The sequence below is a fragment of the Megascapheus bottae genome, chromosome X (genome assembly GCF_031878675.1).
Source record: "Megascapheus bottae isolate mThoBot1 chromosome X, mThoBot2.hap1, whole genome shotgun sequence".
NCBI lineage: Eukaryota > Metazoa > Chordata > Mammalia > Rodentia > Geomyidae > Megascapheus > Megascapheus bottae.
Window position 1 is genome coordinate 55,234,981 of NC_143547.1, and position 14,347 is coordinate 55,249,327.

The 14,347-nt window shown below is 35.9% G+C and overlaps 1 protein-coding gene across 1 annotated transcript in view; it reads left to right on the forward strand.

The window, feature by feature from the left end:
• Positions 1 to 14,347, forward strand: part of Dach2 (dachshund family transcription factor 2) — a 477,574-nt gene that overhangs the window by 151,630 nt on the left and 311,597 nt on the right. The window contains exon 2 of the mRNA XM_090327134.1: positions 2,117 to 2,155. Within this exon, the coding sequence (XP_090183260.1) occupies positions 2,117 to 2,155 (39 nt within the window). The remainder of the gene's footprint in view (positions 1 to 2,116; positions 2,156 to 14,347) is intronic.

Sequence of the window (14,347 nt, forward strand, 5' to 3'; positions counted from 1 at the left end):
TGCAGAGGTGATATATAGAGGGATTACATTTACATGAACCAGGTAGAGTCCATTTGCTTTTTTTTCTTTTTTATTGTAATTGACAGAAGGGTTACATTACATTCGACATTCATCAAATAGAAAGTGCATGCATTACTTAACTCTGTTTGCTTTTGTACAGTGCTCCCTCATTCCTACCCATTATTTTTACCCATTATTTTTAACCCATCATTAATTCAGTATCTTTGATGCTATCAACTCAATTTCTGCATGTAAAGTTTCTGAAACACTTTGTCTAATTGCAGATATATATTTAAAATCTAAAACATGGCCGGGAGTTTTTCCTAGCATGCATGAAGATCTGTGTTTTATTCCTTGCTATCACATACATAGAAAAAAGCCAGAAGTGGTGCTGTGGCGCAAGTGGTAGAGCTCTAGCCTTGAGAAAGTCTAAGGACAGTGCTCAGGCCCTGAGCTCAAGCCCGTAACTGCAAAAAAGAAACCTAAAACATCAAGTCTGTCATTTAAATCATGTGCCATAGTCATTGATGCAAGCTAGTGCTGCATTGTAGTTATAGTCTTTACAAGACTAATATTAACTTTATTTGGCAAGTATTTTTGGTGATTAATCAGAGATAAGAGTCTCATATTCTTTAGTGTCGGGGCTAGCTTTGAACCATGATTCTCAGATCTCAGCCTCCTAAGTACATAGGATTACAGATGGGAGCCACCGTGCCCCAGCCATTACACATATTTTTAATGAAAGTTATAGAAGATTACTATTTAATTGATAGAAATGCACTGAGACTCAAAAAGCCACATTGTAGTTCATATATATGCATATGTGTATGTGTGTGTGTGTGTGTGTGTGTGTGTGTGTGTGTATGGTAATTCTTATGCTTGAAATAATGGCCTAGGTACTGTCCATGAAGTTCTTTTGATCAGGGCTAATCTGATCTTCCACATGAACAGAGCTCCACTTCTGGATTTGGGGTAATAGTTTATTGGAGATAAGAGTCTCACAGACTTTTGTGACCTGGTTGGTTTTGAGGCACAATCTTCAGATCTCAGCCCCCTGAATAGCTAATAAGTGGACACTACAGGCACCTGGCTAGTTCCATGTTTTTATTTTGCTAGTCCTGAGGCTTGAACTCAGGGCCTGAGCACTGTCCTTGTACATTTTTTTGCTCAAGGTTAGTGTTCTGCCACCTGAGCCACAGTGCCACTTCCAGCTTTTTCTGTGTATGTGGTACAGAATAATCAAACCCAGGGCTTCGTGCATGCTAGGCGACCACCCTACCACTAGGCCATGTTCTAAGCCTCCTAAGTTTTTTAAGAAAAATTTACATTTTGTTAGTTTCCATTAGTGGGTTTGAGAACACTAGATCAACTATACAATAGGAAAAAGTGGTTGCTTTATTAAAGAAGCTGATTTTGTTGGTTTTGACTTCTTTCATACAGGATGAATTTCTAGTGTGTTGAAGTGTGTATGATTCTGTGTGTGTGTGTGTGTGTATGTGTGTGTGTGTGTGTGTGTGTGTGTGAATGTGTAATCCTTATGGGAAAGATATAAGATAGTTTAGTATTGTTCCAGGTATAAATAATGAGCTGTATGATTAATGGCTCTCTGTTTAGGAAATTAGCAAAATGAAAAAATGAGAAAGAGATGAGAGGTTTTAACCACCTTCAGGGTATTGGAATACCCAATGGGATGTGAAGAAAGGCCCTTGAGAGAAGGGAAAAGACAATATTGTTGAATTGGTTTTTTTTGGGGGGGGCATTGTTACGACCCGAGGCCATTTTCTTCAACAGAAATCTATAACCTTATTTCCTTGCTTTCATATAGAGAAAAGCCTTAAATCACATGACATTTCACATTATTCCTTACTCAATGGGGGTTAGGAGGGAAAGATAACATTATCCATACATTAAAACGCTATCTGATAGCAATTCAGGCTTTCCTATCTTTTTTGTCTCTTCCCTGCTGGTGTTTCATTGTGTGTTATCTATCTAAAATTTCTTCAGTATTTGAGGCTTTTTTTGTGAAATATAATAAAGACTTGATTAATTGGAAGTTCACTAACCAAAACTCTTCATTAACCAGTTTTATTTATTTTTTGCTACACTCTCCTTTTAGAAGGAAGAGGCAAATGACAAGAAAACAAGCTGTTAACAGGTATTTATGTGTTTATTTTTTAAAAATCAACTTTCTGGGAGTATCCTGGAACCTGTACCGATTCTGCCCAACTTCTACAACCTTGTTCCCTAGAATATATTTGCTCTTAATAGGAAAGGGGAGCCGTTTCACATGTTTTAGCAGTACATGTGGTATCTTGCTTAATTCTTAGTTAATGATCATAAGCAAAATGAAATAAAAACAGCTATTTAGGACTGGTCTGTCTATTGGAGGGTGCAGTGTACTGGGGACTCCATAGTTCCACTATTTTAATTATTGGTCATTTCTGTTTTCTGGAAATGGTTGCCAGGATAATACAGAGGGGAGATGACTCATAACCACAGGGAGCAAGTGCTTTCTGGGGAACTAAAGTAGAAGTAAGTGGGGGTGGGGAGTATAAATTGATTGGGGATCAATTGAGGGTCAGTGACATAAAAACCATGACACTTATATCATGTGAAATTACGGGAAGGTAATTTAGATGGCTTCCTACCCCTGGGCCATGCAATGCTAAGGAAGGTACATTCACGTTTGCAGGGTAGCCTAGGCTATTAAGTGTGCTGTAGCAACATATGGAAGAAACTAATCCAAGTTGGTTGAATCCTCAGTCATAGAAATATTTCGTAGGCAAGTAAATAGGTCTAAAATATTTTGAAATTCATTTTCTTCTTCATATTTAAAAATGTATGGATGTTTATGGTTTACACTTGAAACATCCTAAATCTCTCTGAAAATGTCAGATGAGTTACAGTCTTGAGATTTCACACTATTTTTGGACTTCCTGCCTTTAAGTATGTAGTGGGGAAAGAGTGGATAGTGGACTCCAAAACAAAGGGGAAAAAGGGCCATCTAGGATGCTAAGTATGTTTTTCTGTTGCCTGAAGCTTTTGTACCATTTAATCATCCCTGCATGGCCTTCTTATGTTAAATCACCTCTGAGTAAGGTGTTTCCCCTTAATGTCAGTTCTCTATATAGTTTTCTACAAGAAAAATGCCATAAGACTTTAAGTAAGATGGAAACTATGTTCTATGATTTAGCTTGCATTTTCATTATAGAAAATGAAAATCATAATGTTTTTAATATCTGGGACATTTTCCCCATAAAAACTAGAAATAAATGTCATGCACACTAAATAATACCCAAGCAACCTGAAGTAGTGGATGTACCTCCTTAAGTGTCAAACTTTGTATGCAACTGTGATATCAATGCTGGGGAGACAAGATCTGAGTAGATTTATCAGGGAATGGTTTTAACTGAAAATGATGAATTGGGGTTTGGGTTTAAGTTTGAATATTATATTTCTGAAATTGTGTTAATGCCATTGGAGTCAGGCATTGAATTGGCTTTCATTGTAATTTTATTTTTCTAGTAAAATGACCTGAAAATCAATTCCACCCCCTCTCCTAATTAAAATGGAATGGTAGATTATAGCTATAATAGATACATTTCTGGGTTATAAAAATGCACATTAAATATATACATAGAACTTATGTTTACTGAAATAGGAGAAAAACAATGAATAGTCTTTTGAAAGTTATGTATTAAGTGTCATATATTACACAAAACCAGGTTTGCAGACACTAATGCTTTTGGAAGCAAGTCGGGTAATAGGAAGTAGTAAGGGCTATGGTGAACAAGAATGTGTATACACACACATAACACGCAGACACACACACACACACACACACACACACACATAAAAACATACATGGTCCATTGCTACCATGTTAGAATTTAGGCCCAGTGGATGCTGAGAATGTACCGAATTTTATCTGGAAATCTCTAATTTGTAAATGTCCATAGATAACTTGCTAAAAATGATCAACATTATGCACAGAAAAGAAAAGAAACTAAACTAACAAAGAGAGAACCATCTGGGGTCTGAATCTAGCCCACGGGCTGTCATTTGGCAATCTTTGCTCTAAATTGTAAACTCTCAAGCTACTACAATTACCAAAAGAAATCACAGCTATAAATACATTTAAAGCTCATGATGATGGAAAATTCAAATAAAAAAGTAAATAAAAAATAAGTGGCGTGCTTGTAAATTGTTCTTCTGCTACTCAAAATGTTGGTTATGCATGTCATGATTTTTAATTGCATAGAAATACCCAACTTATTTTCCTCCAAAGTAGTTTGAAAATTAATATAGAATTACGAGTTTTATGCTTTCCGGTGTATCAGTGAGATACAATATGCAACAGACCATTACTGCCTTGCCCTAACAAGATTATTTGAGTATATTTCTATCACACATCATAATTAAGCTTTCTATTTAAAGCCCAATTTTGTTTGCTTTAATAGAAAGGCATGTGTATAGCATGTGTTATATTATTTTAAATTGGCTTGCCTTTAAACATTTCCCAAACCATCAATTTGAAATCCCTTTATTTTTACAAATGGTTAAAATAAGAAATAAGAGAATTATAAGTAGTTATCATAAAAAACTTTGAACTTTTGATACACATTGGCAATGATAAAACAATATGATCATCTGCGGTTTTTTATTTTATTATTATTTAAATTTTTTTGCCAGTCCTGAGCTAGGGCTCAAGGCCTGAGCTTTGTTCTTGCGTTTTCTTAAGGTTAGAGCTCTACCACTTTAGCCTCAGCATCCCTTCCGACTTTTATCTATGTATGTGGTACTGAGGAATCGAACCTGGGTCTTTGTGCATGCTAGGCAAGCACTTTACCATTAGGCCAAACTCCCAGCCCTCATCTGCGTTTTTGTAAAGAGATACTGTTTAGTGCTGCCCAAATCACTCATCTCTAGTGCCAAAGTATTCGCTTCTAGCCTGAGGCAGGGAAGCCAGGTTACCCAGCATTCTCCTAAACACGTTGTTTGTGCCAGGCAGATCCTGAAGAACTCCAGTCCTAGAACTGAGTGACCAGGTTTCCTGAGAGGTTGCCTACATGCTTATACCTTGGGACACTGAGGCTCTGGGCTGGACTAATGCTCATCATAGCATTGTGAATGTGCTTGATGCTTTGGAATTGGCATTAAGAACAGTTTTAAATGTGACCAGATATATGTTGACATTGTAAGAATCACACTTTTATTAATTTTAGCGGAAGGAAGGAAGGAAGGAAGGAAGGAAGGAAAGAAGGAAGGAAGGAAGGAAGCCAAGCAAGCTGATTGATTGCGAGGGAGGAATCTCATAAATATGCATTCTAAAGCTATAAAAGGTCATCGAAGACTGCTCGAACTACATCTTGCCCAGAGCCTATAAATTTCTACAGGAGATGCTTCTACCATGACTCCTGTCCAAAGATGTTTGTTTAATTGGGAGTAACTCCATTCTGAGTACTGATCCTTGAAATATGTGGGGTTTCATCTACGGAGCCAAGAGTTAGTGTTTCACAGTCTAAAATAAACCCTTAAGTGTGGTGGCTCAAACCTATCTTCCTTGTTGACAGAGATGGATTGTGGGGATTGCTGTTTGAGGTCAGCCTGGAATAAGCATTTGCAAACACGATTTTAACTAGTGACTGGGCATGGTGTCATGGGCCCATCATCCCAGCTAAAGGTGAAAAACATGTCTTTGTCCCCAGGGAGAGAATCATCAGTAAAAGAATCACATCCCAGAGTTGGTAAGAACCTACATTGAAAATAACCAATGAAAATAGAAGTTGGAGGCATGACTGAAGTGGTAGAACATATGCCTAATACATTCCCCAGTTCCACCCGCACCCACACCCACATCTACACACACACACACACAGAGAGAGAGAGAGAGAGAGAGAGAGAGAGAGAGAGAGAGAGAGAGAGAGAGAGAGAGAGAGAGAGAGAGAGAGAGAGAGAGGGAGGGAGGGAGGGAGGGAGAGGGAGGGAGAGGGAGGGAGGGAAAGAGAGAGAGACAGAGAGAGAGAAACAGAGAGAGAGAGACAGAGAGAGAGAGGGAGGGAGGGAGGGGAAGGGAGGGAGAGGGAGGGAGGGAAAGAGAGAGAGAGAGACAGAGAGAGAGAGAGAGAGAGAGAGAGAGACAGAGAGAGAGACAGAGAGACAGAGAGAGAGAGAGACAGAGAAAGAGACAGAGAGAGAGACAGAGAGACAGAGAGAGACAGAGAAACCAAGAGCCAAAAAGCTAATATGATACTCATTTTCCAGACTGGATGGAGACAAAATATGTGATATGGAGTGGGATAGTATGACCAAAATGTATATATTGTATATATGAAACAAATCTAATGCAATACACTTTCCGAGGGGGGCCATCACTGGGGCTTGAATTCAGGACCTGGGCACTCACTGTCCCTGAGTTTCTCGGCCTTTTCTGTGTATGTGATATTGAGGAATAGGACCCAGGGCTTCATACATACTAGGCAAGCACTCTAACAATAAGCCACATTCTAAGCCCACAACCCATGCTTTAAAATGCAAAAAACAAATCTTTAATGGTGGGTAGGAGCTAAGAAAGGGTACTAAAAGGTATACGTGTTACCAAATTATATGTATAGAAAAATAGTGCAATGAGCCACATTGTACAGTTAATATGTGCTAATAAAATACGTGAAAGCAAAAAATATAAAGAGGTCCTGTTTAACTGATCTGAGACTTTGCTTGTTTTACTATCCTACCCTGAACTTTAGTAGGACATAATCCCACTCTGCTACAAGGCTTTTGACATCTGAATACCTCTTTCATCATTGGCATTCCAAAAGCATACTTGCCTTAAACAGAAACATTCTTTCTAAAAAATAAAAGGGAAGAAAAAGGTAGCTAAACTTCCTCCTTGATAGTCATTACTGTCTCTGCTTTAATGACCTCTGTGATCAACACTATAAATCTTTAGAGTTATATGTTATGGGTTGTCATTTCCCATGAGAAATTGGAGTGGGCAGAAGAAAAGTGTGTAAAAACTCAAATACTGAATTAATTAGAAAGATATATTTGTTGAGAAACTGTTATAAGAGAAAATTTAACACAGACCCATGTTAAAGATAAGTCATTGTTGCACAACTGGTCAGTACATGTGACAATGGGAAAAATAGTTGATTTTTCTTATATTTCTCTACATGGTGCTTCCTTCTCTATATGATCAGAAGTAATTTGTTATAGAATAAGAATGAAAGATGTGGTCGGGAGTTTGGCCTAGTGGTAGAGTGCTTGCCTAGCATGCATGAAGACCCAGGTTCGATTCCTCGGTACCACATACACAGCAAAAAAAAAAAAAAAGCCGGAATTGGTGCTGAGGCTCAAGTGGTAGACTGCTAGCCTTGAGAAAGTCCAAGGACAGAGTTCAGGCCCTGAGCTCAAGCCCAGGACTGGCAAAAAAAAAGAAAGATGTTTAACAATACCAATTAAATTAATGAAATCTGCTAACTAAAATTTGACCAAGTCAGATATAAATAAGGTAAATTTAAATCAATAACCAGCTCTCTTTTATGTCATAACCTAATACTTATCATTTGTTAAACATGATTTGAGGCTGCTTGTCATGCTTAGTCCACTAAATCACTGTAGAAACCTCATAAGGTAGGTGCTTTTAGGGTCTTTGTTTTAAAGATGATGATAATGAAGCAGAGTGTTAAGTGATTAGTTCAAGAAGGCACAGCCAGCCTACTGATATCAGCGCTAGCATGTGAATGGAATCAAATTTCAAGTTGTATGTGCTTTAGACCCATAAGGAATTAGAACCAGCCTAATGTTTCAAACCTCATTTTGTAATTATCAATTGTACTCAGTCACATACATATATGTATGCACATATCTATTTATAGTGTAACCTTTTACCGAGTCAGGGAAATGTACATGACATATTTATTTGGAGTTAATTTTGGTATCATCATAGATATTCTCGTTAATTTGCTAGTACAGAAATAAGTATAATTATGACACAGTTCAAATGTATATAATTTCTTTAATATAAAAATAAAAAAGTATGTTTTTATATGCAAATATTATATTGCATTTGTGACTGATTCTAAAGAATTCTAAATTGGTTACATATATTGGTTTATACCTGTAATCTCAATTACTTGGGAGGTAGAGATAGGAAGATCAATGTCTGAGTTTGGTATTGGAACAAAGTTTGAGATCCTGTCACAAAAATAAGACATGAGGGCATGTTTCAAGTGGTAGGGCACAGCAAGTTTGAGACTGCAAGTTCAAAGCCCCATATTTTTTCCCAATTAACATAAATTGTACGATAATGTATTATGCTTTGTAATTACATATACACTGTATTTTTGCTTTATTTATATTGACAAATATCTAGTTTATTCACTTAAAGGATTGATTATAGACTTTGTATGTATCAGTGTTGTTCTACATTTTAATTATTCATGTTTTTTTTGCCAGTCCTGGGCTTGGGCTCAAGGCCTGAGCACTGTCCTTGGACTTTCTCAAGGCTAGCACTCTACCACTTGAGCCTCAGCACCACTTCTGGCTTTTTGCTATGTATATGGTACCGAGGAATCGAACCCGGGTCTTCGTGCATGTTAGGCAAGCACTCTACCACTAGGCCAAACTCCCGGCAGGACATTTAGGCTCACCCACAGAAAATCCAAACAACAAAAGAACACTGTCTTGCCTCTGGAAGACCTGAAATAAGATGTAAACCTAAAAGTGAAGAGTTTTGGTTGAGTGGGTATGCACATCTCCAATTTTAATAGTTATTGTCAAACTGTTCTTCAAGGTTATTTTGATAGCCATAGGCTGTTTTGATATCACCTTCTATCAGCAGTATAGAAGAGGTTTTTTCATATATTTTTATTGTAATTAATAGAAGGGTTACATTATATTCACCAGATAGAGGGTACATTACTTCACATACATTGATACCCTTTCTCATTTCATGGTCCCCATTTCCCTCCCACCACCCCTGACCCTCATATTGTTTCCCCCTTCCAGATCCTATTTCAAATAACCAAATACGCATATATACAATATATCAGATAACAAAGTGAAATACTGTAATAATATGGGATAACCAAGGGACAGCAAAAAAGAGATGAGAGACAACATAGTACATTAAGGACAACAATCACTCATTATATGGCTTTTGTTTCTATGTTCTGGGGGTCCTTTCATTTAGCATCATACACCTTATGCAAATCTCTGCTAGAAGAGTCCAAGGTTTCTACTGATTATGACAAATGAGGGAAACCATTGACCCTATGTTCCTTTGATAGAAGAGTTTTTAATTGCCTCCGTTCTTTCTAGTGTAGGTATTTATGGAAATTTATTGAAATGATACTTATTATGTACCAAGAATAATGGAAAAATTGAAATTTTGTCCATTTGTGGATACTGTTATAATGGTCTTATTTTTCTTTGTGTTTCCTTACTTCCTTAAGCACATTTAGGCACGGGTGATGAGGGACAACATGGAGAAATACCTCAGTATTATAAGCACTAGACAGTGATGCTGAAGTATCTTCAATCTATCATTTTCTCCCATCTTGAGCATTATATTACAAATTCTGGAATATAATGAAATTATTGTAATGCCATTATTTGCTATGGATTTTTGTTTACTTTCAAGCGCACTTTATGCATATTTCTGATTTGAGGAAGAGAGTACTACAGAATTTTAGCTCACTTAATATGTGAATTCTACAAAAGTAGAAAGAGGATTCTGTGGTTGACTATTTCATATATTCTGTGTTTCTTTTGGACACAGTGCTGATCAGGTTTTGCATTTTGGGGACAGTTTTGCTTAGAGAAATAGAGCTTTCAGGGTTTCTTATATTCGATATGTGCTGGAAAGAACTTTCATTTGCAAACCTGATATTGCAAGAGCTTTAACGAGAAAGAAAAGTGATTACACATGACTTTAATATTTCAATACTGGGGCCAAGAGTGTGGCCTAGTAGTAGAGGGCTTGCCTAGCATACACGAAGCCCTGGGTTCGATCCCTCACTACCACATACACAGAAAAAGCTTCTGCTTGTGTTTGAATGTCCTATATAACAGGAAAATTGTGGTTCACATATTTGGTCCAAATAAGCTGTAAACTAATATAATTCATATGCACATATCTACCTTATTTCCCAAAGGTGACACTAAGAATAAAATAACACAACTTACTTTTGAAGGTTTATACTGCTTTCCTCATAATTTAAGAACTTTCTTTGCCATTTTCAGTAAGTGGCATATTGTTGTGCTGTTCAAGTACACTCTGAAAACCATTATTTTTTTACTGTGTTATTTCCACTAGTTCAGCAAAGAGAATCTTGTACCAGGATAATCTAGGTTATTTTTGTCTGCATCTAACATAGTCAATGTGGAAATTTAATCCAGTTATTTATTTTTTCACAATAAACATCAGATAATTAATTTAAAACACACAGTATTTCCGAAGTTTTAAGGGAGTCTCAACTACGTAGGTCAGAGCACATTTTTTTCTTTTTTAGGTCATAGCATTTTGAAGATAATAATTCTTAGGTAAAGTTCACTGAGTGACAATGCAGTTGGCAAGTCAGCACTCTATCAAATCTGAATATTCTAGTTACTCAATAAAATGTTTATTACCTACATTTTGAAAACAATAATGTGTATATTTAACATATTGATCGTTCTTCATTTCCAAAGCAAATTGCATTCCATGTACTAATATTGGCTGAGTGTCCACACATTTGTTAGTTTGAATGAAGCCTTAGCAAACAGCATTTGCTATCTTTTATCTACAAAGCATCAAAATCATGGACATCTTTGTCTTTACTACTGACTCTAAGAATATCTATGAGCCTTACAACAAATGCCATCTAGGTAATAATCCTATAATATTACTGTAGAAAATATTCTTTTTGCCTATTTTTTTAAAATACCTAATTTGAACCTTGAACAAAGCATTTACATGATGTTTTCTTGAGATTACCTACATTCTTGTCCACTCTGACCTTGTAATTTTGCTCACAGTTGGAAATGTAATGCAGAGTGACTAAGATAATGTTGTTTACACAGACTTTAAGTGGAGTGACATTATAGTCAAGCAAGTGTCACATCACCCAAAGTGAAGGAAGACTTAATTACCATAATCCTGTGAATACTAAAATTTCTTAGCCATGTGTAGCATAATAAAATATTCTGCATGTTCTATTTGATAATGTGAGGGTGCAGTCTATCAGGTCTCAGGCTGTGTGTTTCATTGAAAAGGAAAGCAAAGTGGATTTCTCTAGTGAAATAGGCTTTTGTGAAGTGAGAGAGTTTGTTTGAATGTTCAGGTAAAGTCTGTCCTTCATTTAAAATGCTGAGGAGTTGCCGTAGTGATGAGAAAATGAAGAGCATGCTAAAATATCCATAAAGCTAGCCACCAGTGAATAGGGCGGCAGTCAGATCATGATTTTTTGTGGAGGGTGCAGGGTAGTTTTAACTAAATGACAGAGGCAGGATAAAGAGGAAGGGCTGATAAGTACTTATTATTTTATGATGGGGAACGTTTCATTAATTTACAAAGAGATTAGTGACATTTTCTAAAATTGTATAGCCCTATTCTGAAAAGTTTGTCAGTGTAACTAATTAGTTGCTAACGCAGAGTTGATTCTAAGACACAGTATGAATGCATTTCAAAAAGAAAAGCATTGTCCCTAAATTGGTATGGTTTGTAATACATCTTGATGAATAGTACAAAATAATGTTAAGAAATGGGACTATTATGCCAAAATGGCCGTTCATTGATTTATAGTCCTTGAAGGAATTATGTTCCATGGCAACCTGCTCTAAAGTCCTGCAGATAAATGTGAAGTGCCCTAAGGACATCTTGGCTTTCTGTTTTAGATAACAGAGTCTTCAGTATGAGGAATTTGCTTCCTCAAAGTTTTCTCCCCATTCCCAGCTCATAAGAACACCAAAGATATGTTGTTACTTTCGATTGTCATTTAGAGGTTTTTATTTTTTTAATCATTTTTTCCTGTTCAAAAAGGAAATGTAAACAAAATAAATTCATAGCAAAAAAAACTTCAAAAAGTGAAAATCATTAGAAAGGCTGAGTGTAGCTCAATCAATAAGTTGATGTTAGCGATATGTTATTAATAATTCATGAAAACATTGTTGTCCCATTTGACACAAAGTGTTCCAGATTTTTGAAAATGGGAAAAAACTATTAAAACATATTGTTATTTCATGTTAATAAAATAGCATGCTTATAATTGGGAGAGTTTAAAAAGCATTTAGGAAACAATTATCATCACAAGAGTTTCTGTACAGAATACTTTTGCTCAAATATGTGAAAAAATATTCTTTGATCTTCATTAAAATACTTTTTCTTTTAACTTGTGTAGTCAAACAATACATTACTGTAATAATATACTTGGTCAACAGACCTGTATTGTCATGCTTCTTTAAAGAAATTAGCTTAAATTATAAAATTGTGTTATTACATTCTTTGTGCTGTAAGTTTTACAATTACCTATTAGATCATACATTGATTTATCTGACACACAAACTCTAAAGAGGATAGTGGTTTTATTTTTGTCATAAGTTACACTGGGTAATAAAGCATATACTCAAAGCTTTCAGAATATTATATGCAGGGATTTAGAATACCTGATTTAAAAAGTCTTTTTAAAATTAGTCTATATATTTAATAGAATTGAAAACAAATGGCCTCTAGTCTATACTTGTCCAGCTGTCCCTCTTCATTTATCACTCCAATTAGTATAAGAATAAGATAGTTTTTAATAAAATGGGCTTGATAAAAGGGTTGTTAGAGGCTGTGTGTGTGTGTGTGTGTGTGTGTGTGTGTGTGTGTGTGTATGTAATTCCAGAGACTAAACCTAAGGCTTCACAGGTACTAAGGGTGTGCTCATCTCTCATCCCATCCTGATTTAAACAATTAAAAATAATTGTATTTTAATATAGTTACTGATTTACAGAGGACCATTTTAATGATTGTTCAGAGAAGTCTCACATCACATTATCTAGTTTCCTCTACTGTTAATATCTTAAAATTAGCAGATCAGTTTGTCACAGTTAAGGAATCAGTCCTGATATACTATTTTTTTTGCCAGTCCTGGGCTTGAGCTCAGGGCATAAGCCCTGTCCTTGGACTTTCTCAAGGCTAGAGCTCTACCACTTGAGCCTCATCACCACTTCCGGCTTTTTTCTATGTATGTGGTACCGAGAAATTGAACCCGGGTCTTTGTGTATGCTAGGCAAGCACTCTACCACTAGGCCAAACTCCCGGCCCCCTGATATACTATTTTTAACTAAAGCATTTACTTTAGTTAGTCTCAGTTTTTCTTTAGTGACCTTTACCTGGCACATTAGAGTTATCTGACACATCTGTTTACACTTCCTTTGAAACCCTTCTTTTTTATTTTTGAGAATTACCAGTCAGTATTTGTAGATGTTGTCTTTATTGAGGTTTGTCTAGTGCTTTTATGATGACTGAGTTCAAGTTATTTTTCTTATGGAAGACATAGATATTCATACTTGCTTCACATCGGGTCAAGGGTACATACTATCATGATGACTTATTACTGTTGAGATTGAACTTACTATTTGATATAAGTAGTGGTTGTCAAGTTTCTTCATAGCAGGTACTTGATAATTACTTTTATTTTTCTTTCTATGCTCTTTTCTTTGAGAATCTCTGGAAGGTCATCACTATCTGCAAAATTATTTGAATTCTTCCTACATGGAAAATTTAGATCATCTCTGTGCATTTGTTTAGTCATTTTTTAGAACTACAGAATCAAGCATTTAATTTTATACATTTGGTTGTAATCTAATATGGTAATATTTATGATGATTATTGATTTATTATCATTGTTTTTGTTGTTGGAAGTCCTTTGATTTGAACTCATGAAGTCTTGTTTAGTAGTAGTCAAGTGCATTACAACTGAATTATAACTCCCATAACAAGAATTATTTTATTGTTTAAATTCTTCCATCTTTGTCACTTGGAAGTTCTTTCATTTGGCTCCTATGTGCCATTGTTTTACATGCCACCAATAATGTAGATTTATTTGTGTGTTTCCTTGCTTTCTTACATTATAGAGTGCTCTAGGTCTGTGGTCAGCTATCTCACCATGGAGTGGTTTGAGCAGTTTTTGATAGTATCAATACATAGATACTAAGAAAGAGGACTGAGACTCTATCTTAACTCAATTATCTTGTTGATCTCCTGAATTTTCTATCCTATTAATGATGTACATAGGCCTAATTATCTCAACACATACCTTTGTGTCCAGCATTCTCATAATAGCTGGTAAGAAAAGGGCAATGTGGGCACCAGTTGCTCATG